The sequence below is a fragment of the Balaenoptera physalus genome (genome assembly GCF_965194825.1).
Source record: "Balaenoptera physalus genome assembly, chromosome: 12".
Lineage (NCBI taxonomy): Eukaryota > Metazoa > Chordata > Mammalia > Artiodactyla > Balaenopteridae > Balaenoptera > Balaenoptera physalus.
Genome location: NC_138897.1, coordinates 90,042,962 through 90,067,673, shown reverse-complemented (window position 1 = coordinate 90,067,673; position 24,712 = coordinate 90,042,962). Strand labels below are relative to the sequence as shown.

At 53.4% G+C, this 24,712-nt stretch overlaps 1 protein-coding gene across 11 annotated transcripts in view; it reads left to right on the top strand.

The window, feature by feature from the left end:
• The window catches only part of ABCB9 (ATP binding cassette subfamily B member 9), a 30,155-nt gene extending 5,733 nt beyond the window's left edge, over positions 1-24,422 (top strand). For all 11 annotated transcript variants that reach the window (XM_082418234.1, XM_082418232.1, XM_082418236.1 and 8 more), the window contains 11 exons: positions 3,508-4,192; positions 8,174-8,288; positions 8,871-9,001; positions 9,943-10,148; positions 12,339-12,536; positions 13,833-13,961; positions 15,886-16,074; positions 16,542-16,715; positions 18,829-18,988; positions 20,554-20,690; positions 23,191-24,422. In XM_082418234.1, the coding sequence (XP_082274360.1) occupies positions 3,592-4,192; positions 8,174-8,288; positions 8,871-9,001; positions 9,943-10,148; positions 12,339-12,536; positions 13,833-13,961; positions 15,886-16,074; positions 16,542-16,715; positions 18,829-18,988; positions 20,554-20,690; positions 23,191-23,451 (2,301 nt within the window). In that variant the 5' untranslated portion in view covers positions 3,508-3,591 and the 3' untranslated portion in view covers positions 23,452-24,422. The remainder of the gene's footprint in view (positions 1-3,507; positions 4,193-8,173; positions 8,289-8,870; positions 9,002-9,942; positions 10,149-12,338; positions 12,537-13,832; positions 13,962-15,885; positions 16,075-16,541; positions 16,716-18,828; positions 18,989-20,553; positions 20,691-23,190) is intronic.
• The last annotated feature ends 290 nt before the right edge of the window (positions 24,423-24,712 follow it).

The window sequence follows — 24,712 nt, the reverse complement described above, 5'->3', positions numbered from 1 at the left end:
GGCACCCGGCCAAGAGCATCCCTCCCTGGGCTCCGACTCACACTCACCCACTTGCTGGCTCCTCGAGGCCTCTGCATTGCAGCAGATAGGAGCCTGCGCTGGTAGCCCAGCCAGGGCTGGGGGTGGAACAAGGGCCTGGGCAGGGGGTGTCTGTTCCCCTCTCCCCACCTTCACTCCCTCCCCTGCCCTTGTTCCCAGTCAGCCCTGGCTTCCCTTGGAGAGGCAGCTGCTGACAAAGCAACTGTCTTCTCTAGGACATACTTGAGTCTTCCTAGAAGTGCTGTGGTGACAGCAGGGCCCAGGCTTGGGGACCGTCACGCCCCTGGGTCCCCTCTGCATCTCAGACCCTCCTGAGCATCGTTAAAGGTCTTGCCTACCCCTGAGATGCTGTTTTGAAGAATTATGCCTTTGGAGTTGAGAGCACAGATTTTGGAACTCGAAGGCCTTGGTTCACATCCCAGGTGTGCCACTTCCTAGCTGTGTGACCTGGGGCAGGTCACTTAACCTCTCTGCGCCTCAATTTTCTCACCAGAAAATGGGGATAATAATAGAACATACCTCATAGGATTCTTGTGAGGATGAATGCGTGTAAATCACTCAGAACAGTGCCAGGTGCACGATAACATCAATAAGTGTCAGCTCTTGTTACTGTCGCTGCTGTCGTTGTCATTGTTGTCACTGTGTGTCATCAGTTCTGCTTCTTAGCTGAGCCCCCTCTGGTATAGACTCTATTCTCCTTCAATGAATACTCTCTGTTAGCACTTGCTATATGTATATATATATATTTTTTAATTGAAGTATAGTTGATTTACAATGTTGTGTTAGTTTCTGGTGTACAGCAAAGTGATTCAGTTATCCATATATATACATATTCTTTTTCATATTCTTTTCCATTATGGTTTATTACAGGAAATTGGATATAGTTCCCTGTGCTATACAGTAGGACCTTGTTGTTTATCTGTTTTATATACAGTAGTTTGTATCTGCTAGTCCCAAACGCCTAATTTATCCCTTCCCCACCCTTTGGTAACCACAAGTCTGTTTTCTATGTCTGTGAGTCTGTTTCTGTTTCATAAATATTTGTGTCATATTTTAGATTCCACATATAAGTGATATCATATGGTATTTGTCTTTCTCTTTCTGACTCACTTCACTTAGTATGATAATCTCTAGGTCCATCCACGTTGCTGCAAAGGGCATTATTTCATTCTTTTTTATGGCTGAGTAGTATTCCGTTGTATATATGTACCACATCTTCTTTATCCATTCATCTGTCGATGGACATTTAGGTTGCTTCCGTATCTTGGCTGCTGTGAGTAAGGACCTGCTATATCGACAAGCATTTTAGCTTAGCAGTTTAGAGCCCAGCTTTTGGAACTAGACAGCTCTGCGTTCAAATGCCGGCTCTGCTGCTCACCAGCTGTGTGATCTTTGGCAAGTTATTAGCTTCTCTGGGCCTCAGTTTCTCCATCAGCTAAATGGGGATGATAATAGTGTAAATCTCGTAAAGTTGCTGTGAGGATTAAATAAGCAGACACATACAAAGCACGTGACCCACATAAAGGGCGGGGCTGCTAGGAAGGGCTGTGCTGCGTAACTGTTTGCTTGTAGTAATTGGGCACCTGCTGTGTGTCAGGCATGTGGTACCGAGATTGCGAGTCAGGTGCTGGGACCCTTCACACACTGGCTCGAGTCCTGGCTTGGGCCTTTGTTGGCTGAGTGATATGGGCCATGTGCTTTTGCCTCTGTGTGCCTCAGTTTCCCCAGCTGTAAATGGGAATGTGGAAGCACCGGCCTCGTGGGGTTGTGTGCGGTTTCTGACATTGGTCTGAGCACTGGAGCTGTGGGGGGAGAGGGTCTCTCAGTCTGGCCCCCGTTCCCAGTCACTACTCACAGTCACCCCTCCTGTTGCTCTGCACCTCTCCCCTCCGCTGGGGACTCCAGAGCTTTGCCCATTTTGCAGATGGGGCAACAAAGACCCCAGGGGAGAAAGGGACGAACCCAAGTCATGAGGTGGCACTCAGGAGCACACCCAGTCTGGTCCCAGTCCTGCCCTGGACAAGCCCCACTCCCAAACTCAGGCCCCCAGGCCCACCTCCCTCCGTGTCTCTGCAGCTCCTGGCGTCTCCCAGGCCCTGGTCCAGGCCTGAAGGACCCAACGTGGGACGTACCTTAGGCAAAGCAGACATCACGCTCCAGAAAACCACAAGGGGCTAGGGCTGAGGGCGAGGGGCAACCTGGGCTGGAGGAAAAGATTCTGGAAACTTCCAGGCAGATACAAACGTCTCTGGGTTGCTCACGGGCCTGCAGACACCCCTTCTTGGTCTAAGAGGGTTCAGGTTTATTTGGGGAGACTGAAGGCCTGATGTGGGGAGGAGGGAAGTGGACAAACGTTTACTAAGCATGCACTATATGTGGTAACAATCAGTAGCAATTATTACGGGCTCGGCACTGTGCCCAGACCTGATGTTCACATATTAAACCTCCTGCTAACATTTTACAAAAGAAGAAACAGGTTCAGAGAAATTAATGATTATAGTAGTAGTAGTGGTAGTGGTCATAAGACAATGACTCTTCATTACATCCTTTGCTGATCTCAGTTTCATCTGCAGAGCCCTGCACATCCCTGCGCCCTCACCTCTCTGACCTCATGGGGCCTCTTTGCCTCCCTCAAGCCACACGTTCCTACCTCAGGCTCTGGCGTTGTCTGTTCCACCTGTCCAAAATGCTTTTCCCCCAGATCTCCACGTGGCAGACTCCCTCACCTCTTCCAGTCTTACTCAAGGGTTACCTTCACAGCGAGGTCTTCCCTGGCCCCCTATTTATTTATTTGTTTGTTTGTTTGTTTATTTTTGTCTGTGTTGGGTCTTCGTTGCTGCGCACGGGCTGTCTCTAGTTGCGGTGAGCGGGGGCTACTCTTCGTTGCAGTGTGCGGGCTTCTCATTGCGGTGGCTTCTCTTGTTGCGGAGCACGGGCTCTAGGCACGCGGGCTCAGTAGTTGTGGCGCATGGGCTTAGTTGCTCCGCGGCATGTGGGATCTTCCCGGACCAGGGCTCGAACTCATGTCCCCTGCATTGGCAGGCGGATTCTTAACCACTGCGCCACCAGGGAAGCCCTGGTCTACTATTTAAAATTGCCCTCACCACCCGTTATGGCCCCTCGTTCCTCACACCCCAGCCCTATCTCTTAACATACTGTATCATTTAGTTATTATGTTTATTATCTGTCTCTGACATGAGTGTCTCATCTCCACAAGAGCAGGGATCTTTGTTATTTTTGTTCACTGTTAAATCCCCAGTGCAAAGAACAGAGTCTGGCCCACAGAGGGCGCTCAGTAAATATTCCTTGAATGAGTGGAACCGTCACAATACCTCTGTGAAATCAGTATTCTTGTCACTGCCGTTTTACAGATGAGGAATCTGAGGCTCAGAGATGTCAGGTGACTTGCCCAAGGTCACACAGCCAACAAGTAGCACACCTGAACCCCTTTCCCTGTTGCCCCTACAGGTCTGGCCTCGCCCCACAGACAATGGCCTTGCCCCCATGAGCTAGAGCCTGCCCCTCGGTGCCTGCCCACCACCCGCCAGCAGGATGCAGCTGTGGAAGGCAGTGGTGGTGACCCTGGCCTTCATGAGCTTGGACGTCGGCATGACCACGGCCATCTACGTCCTCAGCCACCTGGACCGCAGCCTGCTGGAGGACATCCGGCACTTCAACATCTTTGACTCGGTGCTGGACCTCTGGGCGGCCTGCCTGTACCGCAGCTGCCTGCTGCTGGGGGCCACCATCGGCGTGGCCAAGAACAGCACCCTGGGGCCCCGGCGGCTGCGGACCTCGTGGACGGTCATTGCCCTCGTGTGCCTCTTCGCGGGCATCTACACCATGGTGAAGCTGCTGCTCTTCTCCGAGGTACGCAAGCCGGTCCGGGACCCGTGGTTCTGGGCCCTCTTCGTGTGGACCTACATCTCACTCGCTGCGTCCTTCCTGCTCTGGTGGCTGCTGTCCACAGTGCAGCCGGACGCCAAGGCCGTCGAGCGGGGGGCGGGGGCCGAGGCCGAGGGCCTCCCTGGGGAGGACCGGCCCGCGTCCGAGCAGGCCTCCGGGGCCACGCTGCAGAAGCTGCTGTCCTACACCAAGCCCGACATCGCCTTCCTCGTGGCCGCCTCCTTCTTCCTCATCATGGCAGCACTGGGTAAGCGATGGCCCTCTTCTTTCCTCTCAGATTTTAACATCTTACTTATGTGGTTCAGACATCAAATTGATACACAAAGGTAAACATTGAGAGTTTCACTCCTAATTCTGCTCCTGGGTACCCTGGTCCCTGTGCCCGGGGCTAACTACAGAAAAACGTTCCGGAAGCTTCCATGTGGGCAGGAAACCACTTTTATTCCTTTCTTGTATATGCTTCCAGCGTTTCCTTGTGCGGCTACAAGCAAATAAGTACACGTCACTCTCCCCACCTCTTACACTCCGTTCTGTGTCTTGCTTTTCTCACTTAACAATATATCCCGGAATTTTTCCAATCAGTATCTCATTCTTTTATTTGGCTGCGTAATACTGCACTGTGTGTCTGTACCATAGATTATTTAGTCGGTCTCCCATTGTTGGACTCGTGGGTTGTTTTGAGTCTTTTTCTCTTGTTCATACATGTTTCGTATAAATGTGGATATATCTGTAGGATAAGTTCCTAGAAATGGCATTTATAGGTTCAAAGCATTTTTTGTAATGAAGCAGAATAGAATAGAGCCATCAGGGTATGTAGTCTGTGGTAAGATTAAGTATTGTTTTGTGAAACTTTTATTTTAGTTGTGTGCGCCGGTGTGTGTGTCCTGGTTGGTGGTGTAAATTGTATCTGTTACTGTGGATCTGGTCCAAACAGTTTGAAAGCAACACTCCAGCAACGTGGGTGGGAAGGGACATCACAGGGTGGAAACTCCACGGGTTCCGGGGGTGACAAGGCCCAGGTACCAATCCCAGCCCTGCTCCGGGCCCGGCTGTGTGACCGCGGGCAAGTGCTCAAACCTTTCAGAGCCTCACTTCCTCCTTCTGTGAAATGGGGATCGGGAGCATCCTTATCCCAAGGTGTTGTAAAGTTTGAATAAAAAGACAGAGAGGAGCAGGACAGGTACAGAGCTTGGTACGGCATGATGAGTACAGGAAGGTTAGCTGCTATGAGTCGTTACATGTTTAACTCCCAGGGACAGAGTCTGGGAGTAGCCACAAAGCCAGAGTGATCTCAAAGAGGACAGGCGAACCCCAGAGCCCATTTCCTCGTACCATCCATCCTCCACCCTCTCAGTCCCGGCCCCTTAACCGCTGTGTGATTTTAGGCAAGTTACTTAACCTCTCTAAGTCTCATCTCGTCATCTGTAAAATGGGCATCAGCAGTTGCGGGGTTGTGAGGTTCAGTGAGTTAATCCGAGTAAGACACCTCGGACAGCTCGCGGCACATAGAAAGCTCCCAGTAAATTTTAGTGGCCGTGAGTGTTGGAATGACCCCTTTTCATTTAACCAGATAGTTTCTCCTACTCATGCTTCAAGGCCCAAATGTCTGCTCCTGAGACGCCTACTCAGATTCTGCCGACCGTGGCCCTTAATTACAGCATTGGTGACATGAAAATCACGCGTCCACTCTCCTATCTCCCCTTCCAGGCTTTGAACCCCTCGCGGACAGGGGCCAGGTCTGACTCATCCAGGGCCCCTGGTACCTGGCACAGAATCAGATTCACTGAGTGAATGAATGAATGAATGAATGACCGTCCTGCCTGTGTTGGCAGATGTTGCCCCCACGGCCTCGTTTTCCCTGCCTGCCAGGGTGCTGTTGTCAGCTGGTGTGCCCTTAGGGAATACAGATGTCCTAAAATACAGCCGAGCAGATTGCACCAGCCTGCAGGATTATGTCAAGGTTATGGGCTTCAACTTGAAATCAGGCCCCCCGACTTCATCAGTAATTTTAATCAAGTTTACTTAACGTGGCCAAGCTTCGGCTTCTCATCCTGTAATGAGGGCTTCTTCAGGTTATTGTGAAAATTAAATGAGGTGAAGCACAGTGCCTGGCGAAACTAGGTACTTCTTCATAAAAGTTAGGTACTGTGATTATTAACAATTATTTTTCAATCAGCAAGCATCCAGTAGGGTTCAGCTTTTTCTGAAACCTTATAATCTAAAAGAACAACCACCCATTGTGAAAAAAAAAATGGTTAGTTTTAGTGCTGAGTATCTCCCGTTGAGATATGGATTTCATGGCAACCTAACTACAATAACCTTGGGCAAATGACTTAGCCTCGTCTGAGCCTCAGTTTCCTCATCTGTAAAATGGGAAGAATGATAATAGACCCCCTGTGGGGTTATTGGGAAGCATTTGAGACTTGAAAGAGATGAGGGAGCAGCTATCTGGGGTAACTGCTCCAGGCAAAGGGAACAACCCGTGCAAAGGTCCTGAGGCAGGAAGGTGCCTGATTGTTAAAGGAAAAGCAGAGAGGCCAGTGCAGCTGGAGCAGAGGGATTGGGGGGGAGAGAAGAAGATGAGGCAGCTCAGTAGCAGGGCCCAGTCGTGCAGGGTGCCGTCAGCCACTGTAAGGCCTTTGACTTTGATCCTGGATGAGATGATCTGCCTTGGGTTTCACAGGCTCCCACTGTCCGTTGAGTGGAGAACAGGCTGATGGGGATAAAGGTGGCAGCAGGGGGAACCAGGGGTTTGCTGAGATAGTCCAAAGGCTGTTGACAAACCCGGGTGGGGCAGTAGAGGCAGAAAATTCTGGAAATATTTTGAAGGTGGAGCCACAGGATTTGTTGATGGACTAGAGAGTTTCACCTGGTTCTTGGGCAGATTGGACAAAAGAGTTTGTGTACCTGCTTAGCACAGCACCCTACCCAGCAAGGGCTCCATAAATGTCCATGGTGGTTAATATCATCACTGGTGCTTGCTGGAATCATAATGCTGCTAGAGCTCGCTGATGCCCTTTACTTCCCTGTGGGTAAACTGAGGCAGAGATTCAGCTGAGGTAGAACTTCACAGGGGTGGCTGGAGACCCCATCTGGCCAAGGACACAGGGGAGACAGAGGCCCTCTCGGCTGCCGCCTTGTGGTCCCTGCGCTGAGACCAGCAGAGGGCGCCAGAACGCCATGGAAAGCCTCACTGTCCTGGGTGAGCCAGCCCTGCAGAGCTGACCAGGGAAGGGCCTGCCCCACCTGCCCAGGGTTCATTCATTGACCTTTATTGAGTGACTCCTGTATGCCCAGCCCTGAGCCAGGCTATGGCTGCTGAAAGAGCTGCAGTGAAAACAGGGGACACAGCCTGGCCTGACCACCCTCTATTCCGTGTCCATGATTTCCATAAGATGGGAGCGGGCATTTATTCTGGGCTATTGGGAGGGAAGACACAAGGAACGAGCCCCCACATTGGAAGCAATTTGGGTTTGAGTCCTGGCCCTTCCTCTTAATTGCTGTGGGACCTTCGGCGAATTACTCAGCCTCTCTGAGTCTCCCATTCCACCTCTGTGAAATGGGGTGACATCCCTGCCCAATGCCCCCCTCCCCACGTCCACCCAGGATTGTTGTGAAGATATAGCAGGACATATGGGTAAGAAATTATCTGACAAACTGTAAAGTGCCCCATCAAGAGGGGCGGGGTGGCAATTTCCAGCATTGCTCAGAACCAGAATATCAACATACTCTGAGGGTCTAGAATTTGGACTCTGAACCCTCGGCCAAAGAGAAGAAGGAAGTGAACTTTGGCGTCTGTCAGCCACCAATTGTGTGGCTGGGCGAGCGTCAGCTCATCTTTTCAGCTCCACTTTCCTCATCTGTAAAATGGGTGATAACAGAGCCGACTTCAGAGTCCACGTGCAGAGGGGGTGAACTGTCACACGGGAGCCCCTTGACTCTGTGTGCTCGATGCCCGGTCGCCATCATTCACGATAGCACGAACCTGTCTGTATAGATTAAGTAACTCACATTTCCCGTGTTCCTGTTCTCTAAAAAGAGAGGGCATTAAGCAGTGTGGGACCCCTTCCCTGCCCCCTGCCCCGCTGAGAAGCAGGAGTTTGCCAAGAGGGGAAACCCCACGGTGGAGTCAGCACTGTGGGTGGTATGGGGGCTTCCGGAGGCTCAGGAGGAAGGACGTAGGCTCCCCTGGTTGCAGGTGCCCCCTGAGCCCGCCCTGTCTCCTCAGGAGAGACCTTCCTCCCCTACTACACGGGCCGGGCCATCGACGGCATCGTCATCCAGAAGAGCATGGAGCAGTTCAGCACGGCCATCATCGTCATGTGTGTGCTGGCCATCGGCAGGTAGCGACCCACGCCCTTCCCCCGCCCGCCCAGGCCTGCCGCGGGGAAGGCGGGCAGGGCCAGCTCCCGAGAGGAAAAGCGGCCAGGGAGGCCCAGGAAATGCCCCTGGGGAGCCTGTGCCTCAGCTGGTCCCCGTGGTAACCAACACCCCAACTGGCTTAGTTCTGCCCCTTTGGTTGAGCCACACCCTAGAGCAACGCCCTTCTGTCCCTACAAATGGCTTCAGCCCTCGGGGTTCCCCTTTCACCAGCACCCTCCCACCCCCCACGGTTTTCCAAGCGGGAAACAAGGGCCAGCCTTGTCTGTGCTCTTCTGGAAGGGAGAGGGGTCTGGCTGGCCGAGCTGGGTCCTTCACCCACAGTAAACGCAGTCCCCTCTGTGCCCTCACCTTGGGAGCTCCTGTTGGGATCAGGGAACCCCCGTGGTGGTGCCGGCTCTGGAGAGTGGGCTCGAGGTCGGGGTGCCACCCGGTCTCTGCCCTGCGAGGGGTCCACGCCTGCCAGCAGAGGGGGGTGGCGGGTGGTGGCGGTTGGCTGTCGGAAGGACGTCGTGCTATATATAACATCTCTTATCTGCAATTAGCTCATTTGCCGCAGGTATTCGGGGCGGCATTTTTACCCTCATATTTGCCAGACTGAACATTCGCCTTCGGAACCGTCTCTTCCGCTCGCTGGTATCTCAGGAGACGAGCTTCTTTGACGAGAATCGCACAGGTTGGTCCTCCTGGGGCCTCGGGTGACCTGGGGCTGGGCCCGGCCAGGTGGGCTTGCCTTGCATTGAGGATTTAAGTGGGTACGTCCATGGTCTCAGTCCTGATGGCTTTTCCTTCCGTCCAGTTCAGGATGGGGACACACCGGGAGGCTGTCTTGGGCCTCTGGCCCTGCCTGAGCCCTGGGGAGCTGGCCTGCTGGCTGAGGTTTTGGTGTGAACTGTGGCCGCTGTAGGACCCTCGCTAGGCCACCCGATGTCCCTGCAGCAACCGGGCCTCACCTCCCACTGGCTTGTGGGAAGCACAAGGGTCGGGACTACCCAGGCCTGTGGCCTGAGAGGTCCAGTTCCTATGGGAGTAAGCAGGGCGGACATGCAGGGCAGAGCAGGGAAGACATTACAGCATCTGGCCAAGATCCAGGCTCTGAGGCAGACCAGCCTGGGTGCAAGCCCTGTCACTAACTTCGCCTCTCTGAGCCTCTGTTTTCTCCTCTGTAAGATGGGAACAATAACGGTAGCTGCCCTGTGGGATTGTTGTGAAACTCTTAGCCCAGTATCCAGCAGTCAGTAAAGGGCTTTCTGCCCCTCTCCTCCACAGCCCAGATTGTTATTTCTGTGAGGGAAGAGGGGAGCGACCCCTCTGCCAGTGACAGGGAGGAGACATGGGTTCGGCTCTGGCTCAGGCACGGACACGCTGTGTGGTGCTGAGCGAGCTTCCTCCCTTTTCTGAGCCTCAGCTGCCTCCTCTGTGCTCTGGGAGGTGTGGAGCTGAAGCACGATGCTGGTGACAAGGCCTGGGCTCAGAGCAGCCCTCAAGGGGCATCTGCTCTTCTTCCCTCCCCACCCCGCCCAGAAGGTGGGGAAGGTCTGGGCTCCCCGAGGGTCCCCTGCCGCTGCCCACAATGACCCCATTGCCACAGCGGGAGCTGAGCTGCCTGTGTTCTAGGGGACCTCATCTCCCGCCTCACCTCGGACACCACCATGGTCAGCGACCTGGTCTCCCAGAATATCAACATCTTCCTGCGGAACACAGTCAAGGTCACGGGCGTGGTGGTCTTCATGTTCAGCCTCTCCTGGCAGCTCTCCTTGGTCACCTTCATGGGCTTCCCCATCATCATGATGGTGTCTGACGTCTACGGCAAGTACTACAAGGTAGGCCCCGCCTGGTCCCTGCTGGGGTCTGAGCGCTGGCAGCTCCTGAGTGACCCCTTAGGCAGGTTCAGGGGGCCACCAGGGGCTAGTGAAGGACTCATCGTAGGGCTGCATTTGCGTTCATTCACTGGTTCATTTCAGTCATTCAGTAAATATTTATTGAGCACCTACCGCATCCCAGGCACTGGGATATATCAATGAAACAGACAGGGCCCCTGCCTTCAGGAGGCTTATATTCTAATAAGAGAAACAGACAATAAATAACAACAATGCTAATAATGAAAATATATAATACAGTAAAAGATCATAACTGCTAAGGAGAAAAATGAAGAGAGATTGGGAGCATTGGGGCTGGTTGTAGTTTTAAATAGATCTTTCTGAGAAGGTGGCATTTGAGTAAAGAGGTGGACAGCTCGGGGAAGCACATTCCAAGCAGAGGGCACAGCCAGTGCAAAGGCCCTGAGGTGGGAATGTGCCTGGTGCGTTTGCAGAGCCTCAGGGAGGCCGGTGAGGCCAGAGCCAGGAGTGAGGGGAGAGCAGGGAGGTGACAGGGGCCAGATGGTGTCGGCCTTTGCGGGAAGTTTGGTTTTCACTCTGAGTGCAAAGATTGCTCTCTTTCTGTATGTTTGTGTCGGGGGGTAGGGCTCAGGCCCCTGGGAGCGAGGCCCTCGCCCACGATGCAGTGATGGGCAGGCAGCAGTCTCCTCAGGCCGCCCCTTGGCACTGCCTCTGTCAGAAGGGTCAGCCTGTAAGCTAGGCCCCTGCCTCACCTTCCTCCTGCTTCCTGCGATGGTGGGTGCCCCTGAGCCCTAGCGGAGCCAGGCTGGGTTCAGACACTGCAGGCGGCCCCTCCCCAGTGCTCCAGGCCTGCGGGGGCAGGGACACTCCTGAGCAGGGGCTTGGACACGTGATCAGCTCAGGGTCCCCAGTTTGGTCGGAACCCTTGGTGCCCATGACCTGAGGCCAGCCCCCAGATGGATCCGTTCCCCACAATCCAATGTGTCACCTCTGGCAGAGCCCACCACCCCGGAGGGCCCTCTCCCCAGCAGTTCTGGGTCACCGGCCTCACTGTTTTCCTCCCTGAGTAGAAAAAGTAAATATATGAGTTGGAGTTGGAGCCGTTTCCCTTCCACACCGCCCTTCCTGCCTTCCTGCCAGCCCCTGGGAGGGGGAAGGAAACCCTGGAGCTCCCTGCACCAGCCCCGCCTCTGCACACACCTCAGGCCCCACCTTTAAGTTCAACCGGGCAGGACCTCAAGGAAGCCCTGTTTAGGTCTCGTACCTGTGCCCGAATGTGTAGGATACAGCCATCGCCACAAACCACACACATCGCCTGCAGCCAGACATGACTCAAGGCACAGCCTGGCTTCTCCCAGGACGCCTGAGTATACTGCATGCTTCCGATGGCCTGGGCATGACTCGCAGGTCATGGGACATGCCTATGTAGGAGACTGTCTCAGCCTCCTGGGCAGCCTTCCTGGCTGGTGTGAGATTCTGAGTGTGGTTACTATTGCAAAGCCTGAATAGCGTGGCCCAGGGCGGCTTCTGGAACTCTGCGGGCAGCAGCCTGGTGGTCATGTACTTGGAACCACTTCTCAGCCATCTGTCTCCAGTTATAAGCACACGATGAGGGCAGATTTCATAGCCCGTGGTCTCCACCACCATCTACAACTTGGCTAGGAGTTCTGGAATCTCTGTTCCAACCCTCAGGCTCTCATCTAATTTAATATATGTTGCTGGATGTAAATGGTGCTTCCTTAATGGTTAGTGTTTCTTGCGTAGTGTACAACCTGAACAACCATCCAGGGCATCCCTGCTCTTATGCCAACACAGAATCAGGTATTGAGACTTCTTTTTCTCAGAGGATTACCCAAAACTGTATGGTCACGCATAACCTCCTCTGAATACTGGAGATGACTTCATGGTCAGCCCCCCATGCCTCAGGAGCTAGAGCCTCAGGAACTCACCCTAAGAGCCCAGCTGGAGTCTGTTCTCTGAGTTCAGCAAATCAAGCTAGAAGGGAATGGGGGAGGAGGGGAGCTGGGTCTTATCCCCCTGTCCCTGGAACTCCCTGCATAGAACTGGCACCAACTAAAGACAGAAAACCCCAGAGAGGCCTGGGGGCTCAGGCAGAGGGTGAGACTGTCTGTTTTGGGGTCTCTTCCTTCTTGTCGCCCCTCCCACCCATAGAGGCTCTCCAAAGAGGTGCAGAATGCCCTGGCCAGAGCCAGCAGCACGGCCGAGGAGACCATCAGCGCCATGAAGACAGTCCGGAGCTTTGCCAACGAGGAGGAGGAGGCGGAGGTGTACTCACGGAAGCTGCAGCAGGTGTACAAGCTGAACAGGAAGGAGGCTGCGGCCTACATGTACTACGTCTGGGGCAGCGGGGTACGTGCCCCGGCCCGGGCAGGTCTGACACAAAGATGGGGGACCCCTAGATCAGGGCATTAGCCCAGGTCCAGGCATGCTGATGTGACACTTGACTTTGTCCCAACTTTCTGCTTATCCTCAGAGAATCTTTCTGGAAAGGAATTCAGCCTCTCGGTGCATGTCCTCAAACAGGGCACCTCCTCTCTCCCTCTCGCCTGGGCATGGGGTGGCAGGGTAGGAGCTTTCTTTTCCCAGCTAGGGAAGCGTCCCTGCCAAGGTGGGGAGTCACCCCAAGGCCAGCTGGGACCCATCCTCGGCCGCTTCCCTGCAGGTCCTATGTCACAACCACACACATGCCCCCATTAGAGTGTCCAGCTCACTCCCTGGGGGTGAGTTTTAGCCCCACCTGGAGAAGGAGCACTTGGGTCCTGTCACTGTGTGCTGGCCACATCTGAGGGTGGGCTGTTGGGGAACAGCTGGGGTAGGAATGAGGAGGGTTTAGAGTTTAGGGGGAGGAAGGAGAGGGTGGTCTACAGGGAAAGCAGGGAATAAGGACCTTCTGGGTTCCCCCAGGGTGGGCCACCCCTCAAAAGTGCCCAGCCAGGGAGAAGAAGGGCCTGAAATCCAGCTCAGCTAGCCAAGCCTCTTGGCAATCTGCCCACCATCAGGGGCGCCTCTTGCTGCTTGTGCAAAGGCACTGTGGTCCAGCCATTGATCTAGTTCTGACCCAGCATCGCTGGCTTGGGATGGGGAGGGGAAAATACGGACCCAGTGGGTTGTCATGGGTACGCAGGTCCCACTCCTCTCGCGGACCACTCCCCCAGGCACCAGAGGGGGCTGGAGGCAAGTACACCCTGGACATAGCCCCTCCTTCATGGAAACGCAGAACTCATCTGCTTTGCCTGGCTTGCTGTGTGACCTTAGCCAGTGGACTCAGCCTCTCTGAACCATGTTCTTCCCAATAAGGAGAAGACTAATAGCTCCAGTTTGGCCTCGCTGAGGCGCTTGGGGGCTGTGTATGTGTGCCAGGGCCTTACAAAGAAAGCCTTGTTCCCAGCCAGGCTCATGGCCTCTTCCAGCTGGGGGCCTTTGCAGGGAAAAACTCCATGGCGGGGGCAGGGAGGGCATGAGTGACAGAAGGGCCCCAGCTTGTGGGAGGCCATCCCTGCTGCAGGCTGGAGTTTCAGTCTGGCTGTGAGTGAGGAGCCCACAGCTGCTCTCACCTCCCCTGCGGGGCAGGGAACAGAGGGGCTGGGGGGAAGGTCTGAGCCAGGGCCCCCACGACTCAGACCCCCCTTTCCCTCTTCCCTCCAGCTCACGCTGCTGGTGGTCCAGGTCAGTATCCTCTACTACGGGGGCCACCTCGTCATCTCAGGGCAGATGACCAGCGGCAATCTCATCTCCTTCATTATCTACGAGTTTGTCCTGGGAGATTGTATGGAGGTGAGGGGCCGGCTGGGGGGGCCCTGGGGAGAAGGGAGAGGGCGGGGAGAGGGGTCTAAATGGGGGTGCTCCAGGGTCCACGGGAGGTGGTATTTCTTTCTAAAGAACGTGATAATACCAGTAATACTAGTAAAGAGAGTAATACATACAAGTGACAGCAACTCCATTTAAGGAGCAAAGTGGCAACGACAGCAATTATTTCAGAAGATTCTCCTCGGTCTCAGTGCTACTCCAGTCCCCGTTTCCCAGAAGAAGAAGCTGAGGCTCAGAGTGGTTAAACGACTTGCCCACCACGTTCGTAGGGGAACCGACTTCAGAGCCAGATGGTCTGACTTTATTTTAACCCACTTTAAAGAGTAGCTCCATGGAAAAAGAACAGAGTGGGTTTTTTTTTTTTAATAGATTATGTCTTAATTTGGCTCCGCCCACCGGCAGGTCCCGAGACTAGGGAGCTGGGGTGCTTGTGCCGAAGCTGCCATCAGTCACTGCTGGAGGAGGCTTGGGGTGCTTCTCTGGTCTGCCTCCCTCCCCCCACAAAGCCCTCCGGCGTTGAGGTTGAGCCTCTGTGTCCTGCAATGATAAAGCTCAAAGATGCGGCAGGGGAGGGGCGGGTTAGCGTCTGCTGCAGATGGCACTTTGCGTTAGCTACAGTCATCCATGCAGTGTCATTTGAATCAGCGTCTCGGAATCCATGCTTCAGAAATACCCACACTAGTGGGCAAAGACACGTGTCCCGGGATGTTCAGTGCGGCATTGTTTATAATGGTGAAAAGTTAAATGCCTGTCAACCAGCGACTGGGTGAATACAGTACATCTGTATTCTAGAAACAGTCCATCTGTGCTATGAAAGCTAGGCAACAGCCACAGAAATGAGGTAGAGCTGTGTGCACTGGCATGGAAAGAACCCTAAGACATGCTGTTAGTGAAAAAGCTGATCCCCGAGTCATAAGGATGGTCTGATCCCATTTGTGGGGTTTTTTTTCATCTCAAAATGATTTAATTACATACGTGCATGTGTTTGTAAAAGCACAGAGAAAGGACTCGAAAGACACAGTACTCGGATAACCGGGGCCACCTCTGGGATGAAGCAAGAAGGACAACTTATACACAGCACTTGTATCTCAATAGGAATAATTATATCCAGATATTATGATAATAGCCATAGCTGTGGTGTCTTGGGGGTTTACTATGTGCTGGGCACTGTCTTCGCGGAACCATGACAGTGGTACTAATATCACCCCCATTTCATCAACCAGGACCCGCAGTCACAGCTCATAAGGGCCTGAACTCGGGAGCCAGATATGCCTGGGTTCGAATCCTGGCTCTGCCACTTCCTGGCTGTGTGACCTGGGGGAAGTTACTTGAGCTCTCTGTGCCTCAGTTTCCATATCACCAGAAAGGAGATAATGATAGAACCTACCTCGTAACATATATAAGTACTCAGTGAAATGAGTCATTATTCACACTTATACTTGTGTATATTTTTACCCAAGGAGATGTATAGTATAAATTAAGGGCCATTTTTAAAATTGAAATTTAAAAATTCTGTGACAGCTGAAAGAGGAAGGTCCGATTCCTGTTCTGCCACATTCTGCCTAGTTCATTTAACTTCTCTGTGCTTCCGTTTCCTCCTCTGGCGGGTGATGACACCTACTGTGCTGGACGGTGGTGAGCTTTAGCTGTAACACACAAGGCACCAGTATTTTTTATTGCTGTCCTCGTTTTTTCATTGTCGTCATGATCTGCTGTACTAGCAGGTGGGGCTCCAGCAGCCTCCTGTGGGCACCCCGCCCCCAGAACTGCTGCTGTGTTCTTGCTCTCTCCTCACGCCCTTCAGCTCTCTGGCACCGTGGCGGGGGTGGGGGTGTGTGTCCCAGGACTGGGGTGTCGCTGGATCAGGAACGTGTGTCTACTCCCCCCGCAGTCCGTGGGCTCAGTCTACAGCGGCCTGATGCAAGGAGTGGGGGCCGCGGAGAAGGTGTTCGAGTTCATTGACCGGCAGCCAACCATGGTGCATGATGGGAACTTGGCCCCCGACCACCTGGAGGGCCGGGTGGACTTTGAGAACGTGACCTTCACCTACCGCACTCGGCCCCACACCCAAGTCTTGCAGGTGAGAGAGGGCCCAAGCCCCCCCACTCCCCCCCCAACGCCAAGTCATCCTTTCCCTCATCCCATCTCTCACACACCTCCTACAGACCAGGCCATGGCAATGCAGCCAGGAACATGAAAGGCCAGGAACACTGAAGACAGATCATTAACAAGAGGATTCCCGGAGAAGTGCTAGGAAGGCAATAAGTCAGGGGTAGTCTGCAGAGATGGTATTAGCAGTCAAGGAAGGCTTCTCGGAGGAGGTGACATTTGCTATGAGACCTAAACAAGGAGCAGGAGCCAGCCGATGGCTCTCTGCAGAAAGAACATTCCAGGCAAAGGAGACAAGTATAAAAGTGCTGCCAAATCCTAGAAAGGAGAGCATTCTGGGGGCCGGCGGTGGGGCAGGCTGGGAAGGGTGCCCGCCTGCGTCTGAGGCCAGAGCATATGAGCCAGGGGCCCCACACCGTGTCTGCGTGTTCCTTGCAGAATGTCTCCTTCAGCCTGTCCCCAGGAAAGGTGACAGCGCTCGTGGGGCCGTCGGGCAGTGGGAAGAGCTCCTGCGTCAACATCCTGGAGAACTTCTACCCCCTGGAAGGGGGTCGCGTGCTGCTGGATGGGAAGCCCATCAGCGCCTATGACCACAAGTACTTGCACCGAGTGGTACGTGCACGGGCCTTTGCTGCCCTCCTCCGCCCTTTCCTTGTCTGACCTTCTCTCCCGCAAGCACGCACACAGGTGCAGGGAAGAGGGCTCAAGACACACGTACATTTCAAAGAATTGTCACCAGTTCAAGAAGTGGAACATTCCAGCACTCTCCCCCCAAGAAGCAGCGTCTTGCCTGATGCTCACGATCGTCATTTCCGTGCTTTTCTTTTGTTCCCGTCTCTGCGCCTCCCCGAACAGCGCAGCTGTGTTTTGCTAGTTTTGAACTCCGTCTGGCTGGAACCGTAACGTGTGTGTTCTTTGTGTCTTGTTCCTTCCACTCAGTGTTATTTGTGAGTTTTCCAGGTTGAGGCTGTGTTTGTAGTTCATTCATTTTCATTTCTGGAAGATAATCCGCTGTGTAAACATGCCACAGTCCGTTTATACATTCTGTTCTTGACGGATATTTCGGTTGTTTCCTGTTTTTTTACTATTACCAGCAATACCGATATGGACAGTTTAGTCCATATCATGGTACCCATGGGTGGGTAGGTTCACCCAGAGCCTCAGCTTTAGTAGTTACTGCCATTAAGGTGGTTTACTTTTTTTTTTTTTTTTTTTACACATTACATTCCCACTAGCAGTGGATGAGAGTTCAGGTTGTTCTGCATTTAAGTTATCTCCAGTATCTAAAGGAGGCTATTCATGACCTTACAGTTTTGGGTAATACTCTCAGAAAAGTAGACTCGACACCTGATCCTGTGCTGGCATAAGAGCAGGGATGCCCTGGACGGTCGTTCAGGCTGCACACTATACAAGAAACACCAACTATTAAGCAGACACTATTTACATCGTCTACATACATTAAGATATATGAGAGCCTGAGAGTTGGCACAGAGATTCCAGAACTTCTGGCCAGTTGTAGATGCTGGTGGAGGCCACAGATTGTGAAATCTTCCCACCTATGTGTATATAACCAGAGACAGATGGTGGAGAAGTGATCCCAGGTTTGCCCCCACCAGGCTGCTGCCCACCAGAGTTCTGGAAGTGGCTCCTAGAAAGAGCTGTTCAGGCTTTGCGATAGTTTACATACTCAGACACTTAATCTTCTCAGACTGTTAATATTGCCAGTCCTGAATCTGTACCAGTTGGTATTTAGAGGTAGTTCAGTGTAGAGGTCTTTTGCATTTTCCTGGTGACTAAAGATGTTAAGTCCCTTTTCATATGTTTATTGGTTATTTGGATTTCCTCTTTTGTGAATACCTTCTCTATAAATTTGAATTTTTAATTTTCGTAAACCCAAAGCAGTAAAACTCAACAACCTAACCATATTCCCATATATTCAGAGAATTTTATAACAAAGATGTGAGGTGACTCCACCTCACCTTTTGAATTCCACTCCGTGTCGGGAACCAGCATTGGCAGTTTAGTCAATATCCTTTCCAACGTGTTTCCTACCTTTATATAAACATATCTATATATAAAGGCACATATGCTTTTTTTAAACAAAAATAGAAATGTGATATATATATTACAGTTTGATTTTATGGGTGCACTGTAATCATTTAACCAATCCTCTATTTATGGAGAATTAGATTGTTTTGTTTTCCTTTTTTGCTATTTATAGTGTTGCAATGATATCCTCCAACTACATACAAATTCCTAAAACTGAGACCATGAGACAATAGCTCCTTTCCGTCGCTCTGTTACAGGGAGGGGGCACCAGCCAGGGGGGTCCCTGTGGCCTGGGTCTGCTGTGCCCTCTTGCCTCCCGCCAGGGACAGGCTAACTCACAGAGTTACACTCTACACTCTTTCTCTCTCTTTTCTTCCAGGTCAGGGGCAGCCAGTAAGCTCCGTCTTGGAGGTCAGGGAGCTTGACTGGGCCCAGAGCAGCAAGCTTAGCGGGGCCCCAGTTTGCTGGTCAGGGAGGCTGAGGGCTTGTGCAGAAAGTGGACTCCACTGTTCGGAAAGAAGAGAGGCAGCTGAATGCAGCTGCCGACCGCGGGCCCTGATCAGATTCCAGACCTAAGGCTCCCGGCGTCACTCAGGCCCAGGGCTCGTGAGGTTCCTGGTGACAGCTGGACAGACGTGTTCCAGGCCTCTCACAGTCCATCCTTCCTCCTCCGCAGATCTCCCTGGTGAGCCAGGAGCCAGTGCTGTTTGCGCGCTCCATCACAGACAACATCTCCTACGGCCTGCCCACCGTGCCCTTCGAGGTGGTGGTGGAGGCCGCACAGAAAGCAAATGCCCACGGCTTCATCATGGAACTCCAGGACGGCTACAATACAGGTACAGAGCCCAGAGCGTCGCCTCCGCTGTGCCTGGAGGTCCGTCCTCAGGGATGCACCCCTGAGTTACGCACTGCCCTCTGCCAGCTTAAACTCACGTAACATAAACTTAACCACTGTATTTTAAGTGAACGATTCAGCGGCATTTAGTACATTCACAATGCTTTACAACTACCACCTCTGTTTAGTTCCAAAACATTATTTTTTTAAAAAAAGACACTTTTTTCTTTTATTTTTTAAAAATTTATTTATTTATTTAATTTTTAATTTTTTGGCCGCGTTGGGTCTTCGTTGCTGCGCACAGGCTTTCTCTAGTTGTGGTGAGCGGGGGCTTCTCATTGCAGTGGCTTCTCTTGTTGCAGAGCATGGGCTCTAGAGCGCAGGCTCAGTAGTTGTGGTGCACGGGCTTAGTTGCTCCGCAGCACGTGGCATCTTCCCGGACCAGGGCTCGAACCCATGTCCCCTGCATTGGCAGGTGGATTCTTAACCACTGCGCCACCAGGGAAGTCCCCGAAATGTTATTATTTAAAAATAATATATGTATTATATTCATTAATTATAGAGACTTAATTTTATATTAGTAAATATTTTAATTTAATAAGTTGAACAATATATTAACTTATAGATTTTATTTAACATATTTAAAAATTTTAACTCTCGCAATGGGACTATTCATACAATTCAAAACTAAAAAAGTAGATGTAACGATATCCAATGCAAAGTTTTATTTCATCCCGGTCTTCACCGCCAGGTCCCCCCTGCCCCCACCAAAACATCTTTCATTATTTTCTTACATGTCCTTTGGAGTTTCTTCATGCAAATATGAATATGTATTTTTATTCCCTCCCGCCCTTTTACAGAAAAAAAACCAGCACCTTCTATTCTGCCCCCCGGCTTTTTTAAGTGACCTTTCCATATTGATACCTAGAAAGCTGCTCTTTTTTTAACTACTGCATAGTATTCTGTTGTGTGGCTTTATAATAATTTACTCAAGAAGAACTGATTTCCTGTTTCCTGTTTGATGGACATTTGGTTGTGTTTTTTTTTTGTTTTTTGTTTTTTTGCAATAACAGTGCTGTGAGTCACTGCATGAGAAGGTGAATCTGTAGGAAATATTCACAGAGATGGGTTTGCTGGTCCAAGGGCTGTGCCTCTGCAATTGTGCGCTGTAGACTTGTACAGCACAGCCGGATAGACACCGCGGCGTGTGCACGGCAGCACAGGGCCCGCACCAGCAGTACCTCAGGGAGAGGAGGGAGTGCCCTTTCCCCTCAGCCGCAGCAGCACAGTGTGCTGTCAAACGTTTGGATTTTTGCCAGATTAATAGGTAAAAGTTGGTATCTTGGTACCAGTTGCACGTAGTTGTAATTTGCACGCCTCTTATGAACAGGGAGTCAGAGCATCCTTTCATGAGGTTTCCAGCCTGTGGCCTTTTTAGCCCCACCTTTTCCTGGGGAGCAGAGCTCCTGTGGCAGCAGGGCAGGGCGGAGGCGGGGGTTGCTCGCTGCTCCCCAGGGCCCCCGGCCTCACCTGCCGCTCACTTGCCCCTGTGTCTCTGCCACGCAGAGACGGGGGAGAAGGGTGCCCAGCTGTCGGGCGGCCAGAAGCAGCGGGTGGCCATGGCCCGGGCTCTGGTGCGGAACCCACCCGTTCTCATCCTGGACGAAGCCACCAGCGCCCTGGACGCAGAGAGCGAGTACCTGGTGAGTTGCGGGGTAACGGGTGATGCTGGAGCTAGAGCAGCTCCAGGTGGCCAGAGTCTTCCCTCCACCCCGCGGACGGCTGCAGGGACTCTCCCGGGCCATCAGCTTCCCGGACTAGGGTGTTCCGGAGCTGAGGGCAGGGAGCGGGGGCAGAGGAGGCCCAGGGCGTGGTCACCCTGGCCCAGCCTCTGGCTCTAGGTGTTGAAATTATATGGAATTGGGTTAGGGGTCAGGAGGTGTGGGACGTGGATAGGAGCCCCACCCTGCAGCTCATGGCTTGAGCGTGTCTCTTACCCGCTGAGTCTCATTTCATTGGTAAAGAAAGAAGGGCCCCATAGTGTATTTGAAGAGGACCAGCTACCTCAGTCCCTCCATGGGTCAATTCATTTATTACACAGGTATTTAATGTGCGCCCCCCGGGCACCAGGCGCTGTTCTAGGCACCGGGGTTACATTGGCCCCTGCCCCCAAGGTGTTTCCAGTCCGGAGGGGGAGACAGATAACAAGGAGATAAGCATGAGTTCACCCTGGGGCCTGTGCTATGTAGAAAATGAAACAGTCATGTGGGGACTTCACTGGCGGCCCAGCAGTTAAGACTCCGCGCTTCCAGGGCAGAGGACGCGGGTTCGATCCCTGGTTGGGGAACTAAGATCCCAGGTGCCGCACAGTGTGGCCAAAACAAACAACAAAAAAAGAAGAAGAAATAGTCATGTGATAGAGAGATTGAGGGAAGGGTCACTATTGTCAAAGAGAAACACTGCTGGACATTACATTAAAGCTGGGAAAACAGATTTTATTAGTAGCTACTGTCAGTAGGGAAAAGAGCTGAGCCCCATTCCTGTGCAGGGGTGACAGTGGTGATGGCGCCTTTCACAGGGAGATTGAGGGTGTAGGGATGGTGCAAGAGTGGGGGACCAGGAGAAACTCACAAAGGGCTGGGCAGTGCAAGTGTGATCAGTCCCCATGGCTGCTGGCCAGCAGCGGTTGTCCGCTACGGAGACTGGGAGACGGGGGCCCTAACCTTCCCATGATTACAGTGAGAGGGCATTCAGGTCCTAGAGAAAAACATTCCTGAGTTTTAGGAGATCTGCATATATATCTCCAGGGGACAGGGGAAGGTTTTACAATTATAAGCCCTTTTTGGTAAATGCTCTAAGAAAGGGAGCTCTGGGGCCCACTGTCAGGTGATGTCTAGAACAGTCAATTCTCCTGGCAGCACTGGGCATTTAGGGGCTGGGGTCATCCTAGCAACAAGGCCTTGAGCTGCAGAAGCCCCCTGGAGTGTGGCCGTCTTAGTGCAGAGTTTGGATGGGGTCACACGTGCCAAGAATCCTGCAGTTCATGCCAACAGAACCAGGGTCATCAGGTCCCACTTGAGCTGAGACCAGAAAGGAAAGGAGACAGCCAGAGGGGGGCTGGGTACGAGAGTCCCAGGGAGAGGGGGCAGTGGGGGCAAAGTCCCAGAGCAGGTCCACAGCCAAGCCCCAAGGTCAGCGTGGCTGGCGGTGGGGTGAGGCAAGGACAGAGTCACAGGGGGACACAAGCTCCTCAGGCCCTGGAAAGGAGTTTGGATTGTTTTCCATTAATAGATTTTTATTTTATTTTTTTAGAGCAGGTTTAGGTTTAAAGAAAATTAAGCAGAAAGTACAGAGAGTTCCCGTATATCCCCCTCCCCGCAGCACGAACAGTGTCGCCTGTTATTAACATCTTGCATTAGCGGTACATTGGTTCCAGTTGACAAGCTGGCATTAATGCATTATTTCTATTAACTCAAGGCCACAGTTCATATTAGGGGTCACTGTTTGTGTCGCGCGTTCTATGGGTTTTAACAAATGCAGAATGTCACGTTATGCAGAATAGTTTCACGGCCTTGAAATTCCCCCAGGAGTCTGGATTTTATCCTAAATGGGACAAGAAGCTCTTGGAGGGCTTGGAGCATGAGTTCAACAAGAACTGATTAAAAATGTTAAATCCACGTGGGCAATGGATGGGGGCAGGGCAGGAGAGTTGCAGGCATGCAGGCAAGAAGGAACGGTGGCGGAGGTGGAAAGATGGCACAGAGACACGCCGGGCAGATGGAGCTACAGGACTTGCTGATGGGTCGGATTCGGGTGATAAGGGAAGGATGAGGAACCAGGTGATGCCGGGTTTTGTCGGCGTGAGCTTCGGGGCTGACGGTGAGACCGTTAACCAAGGCCAAGGTTAGAGGAAGGAGCAGGAAGACCAGAGACGGCCGTGTCAGGGGCCCCTCTGTCATTCGCCGAGCACTGCCCTGTGTCGGGCTCTGAGCTGCATCCCCCGCGGACGAAAACCAGGGAGCAGGTCCTGTGCCAGCCCTCGCTTTACAAGCGAGGAAGCCTCAGGGAGGCTGAGCGTCCGTAGGACGCGGCGGGTCTGGGATCCCCGCCCGGACCGGGCGGGGCAGCGGGTGGCGGCGGAGATGCCCGCGTGAGCCGGCGGCGGAGATGCCCGCGTGAGCCGGCGCCCTCCTGTCTCCGCAGATCCAGCAGGCCATCCACGGCAACCTGCAGAAGCACACGGTGCTCATCATCGCGCACCGGCTGAGCACGGTGGAGCGGGCCCACCTCATCGTGGTGCTGGACAAGGGTCGCGTGGTGCAGCAAGGCACACACCAGCAGCTGCTGGCCCAGGGCGGCCTGTACGCCAGGCTGGTGCAGCGGCAGATGCTGGGGCTCGAGCCCGCCTCGGACTGCACGGCCGGCCACAGGGAGCCGCCGGGCAACGGCAGTCACAAGGCCTGACCGTGGGCCCTGCCTCTCCCGGTGGGGCAGAGGCTCCAGTGCCCACCTGGCAGATGTGCCCACGGGGGCCCCCCCGGCCACCCCCGCTGCCCTCCGAGCCCAGGTCCACGGCACTGGAGGGCCAGCTGCCCTGTCCCACGTGTCCCCGCTTCCTGCGTCTTGCCCCCGGTTCCCACCCTGTTCCCCGGGCCACCACCAGCCCCCTGCTGCCATGAGCCACCCCCTCCAGTCTGGGCAGTGGAGATAGCACTGGTCTCTCCAGCTGGTCTCCCAAGGTTTCTAAGTGAAGGTAGAGCTACCTTTTTAAACCAAGATCTTAACCAGGTTTTTTACTGCTTGGTTCTGATGGGCCCCAATCTCCTAGATTTCAAAAACGTTTTTCTAATTGGGAGCAGTGATGGGCAAGTTCACTGAGATGTTCTAGAGACTTCTGAGCCGGGAGTGAATGACCCTTCCTAAGAGCCTTGGGGATGTCAGGGAGAACTAGGCCTCTACCCTTTGCCCCTGGAGAGTAGGGGCTTCCCTGTCCCGGGGTGCGGTGGGGGGAGACACGGGGAGGGGACTTCCTGTCTCTCCCTCTTCCCAGCTTTGTGAGTCAGGCCAAGGGTGGGTGGGGAGTGGAAGGCGCCTGCCTGCCCTCACCCCTTCCGCCCTCCCAAATCTAAGCCAGTCTCACTGTGAACCACTACGGACCTTAAATGGGGGAGTGAGGGGCTGGCCAGGCCTGGCGGAGCCTCGGGGTGTCCCTGGCCCGGCGCCCAGCCCTAGCCCCTCCCCCTGCCCCTCCCCTGGCTGGCGGCCCCTTCCCACATCCACCCTGCCGCTCTGCTCTTCTGAGGCCCTTTGGACGTTCGGGAGTCGCGTTCTCTTCCCTGTCCAGTGGACGGGACGCTGGCAAAGCCCAGGTCTGGCTTTGTAGCGGGGTTGCAAGATGTTGGGAGAACCCGGTCAATAAAGTATACTACCTCTGACCCCTGACTTCTGACCTCTTCCTGGGCCGTCTGCCTCATCGCCTGGTTAGGTTTCTCCATCCACTAACTCTCCCCCGGCCCTGCCTGGTGTAGTTGTGGGGAGACTTTGGGTGGCCTGGGGGCTCCGGCCAGTGTCCAGGAGCCCCTTCACGTCCCCAGGACCCCAGCACAGACATCCATGTCTGTCTGTCTTTCTCCATGGGGCTTGTGCAGGATAACAGAGACCTGTCTCCTCTAAATCCCTGGGGCTTCTGTACCTCCCGGGAAAGCCGAGACCCAACAAATGCCAC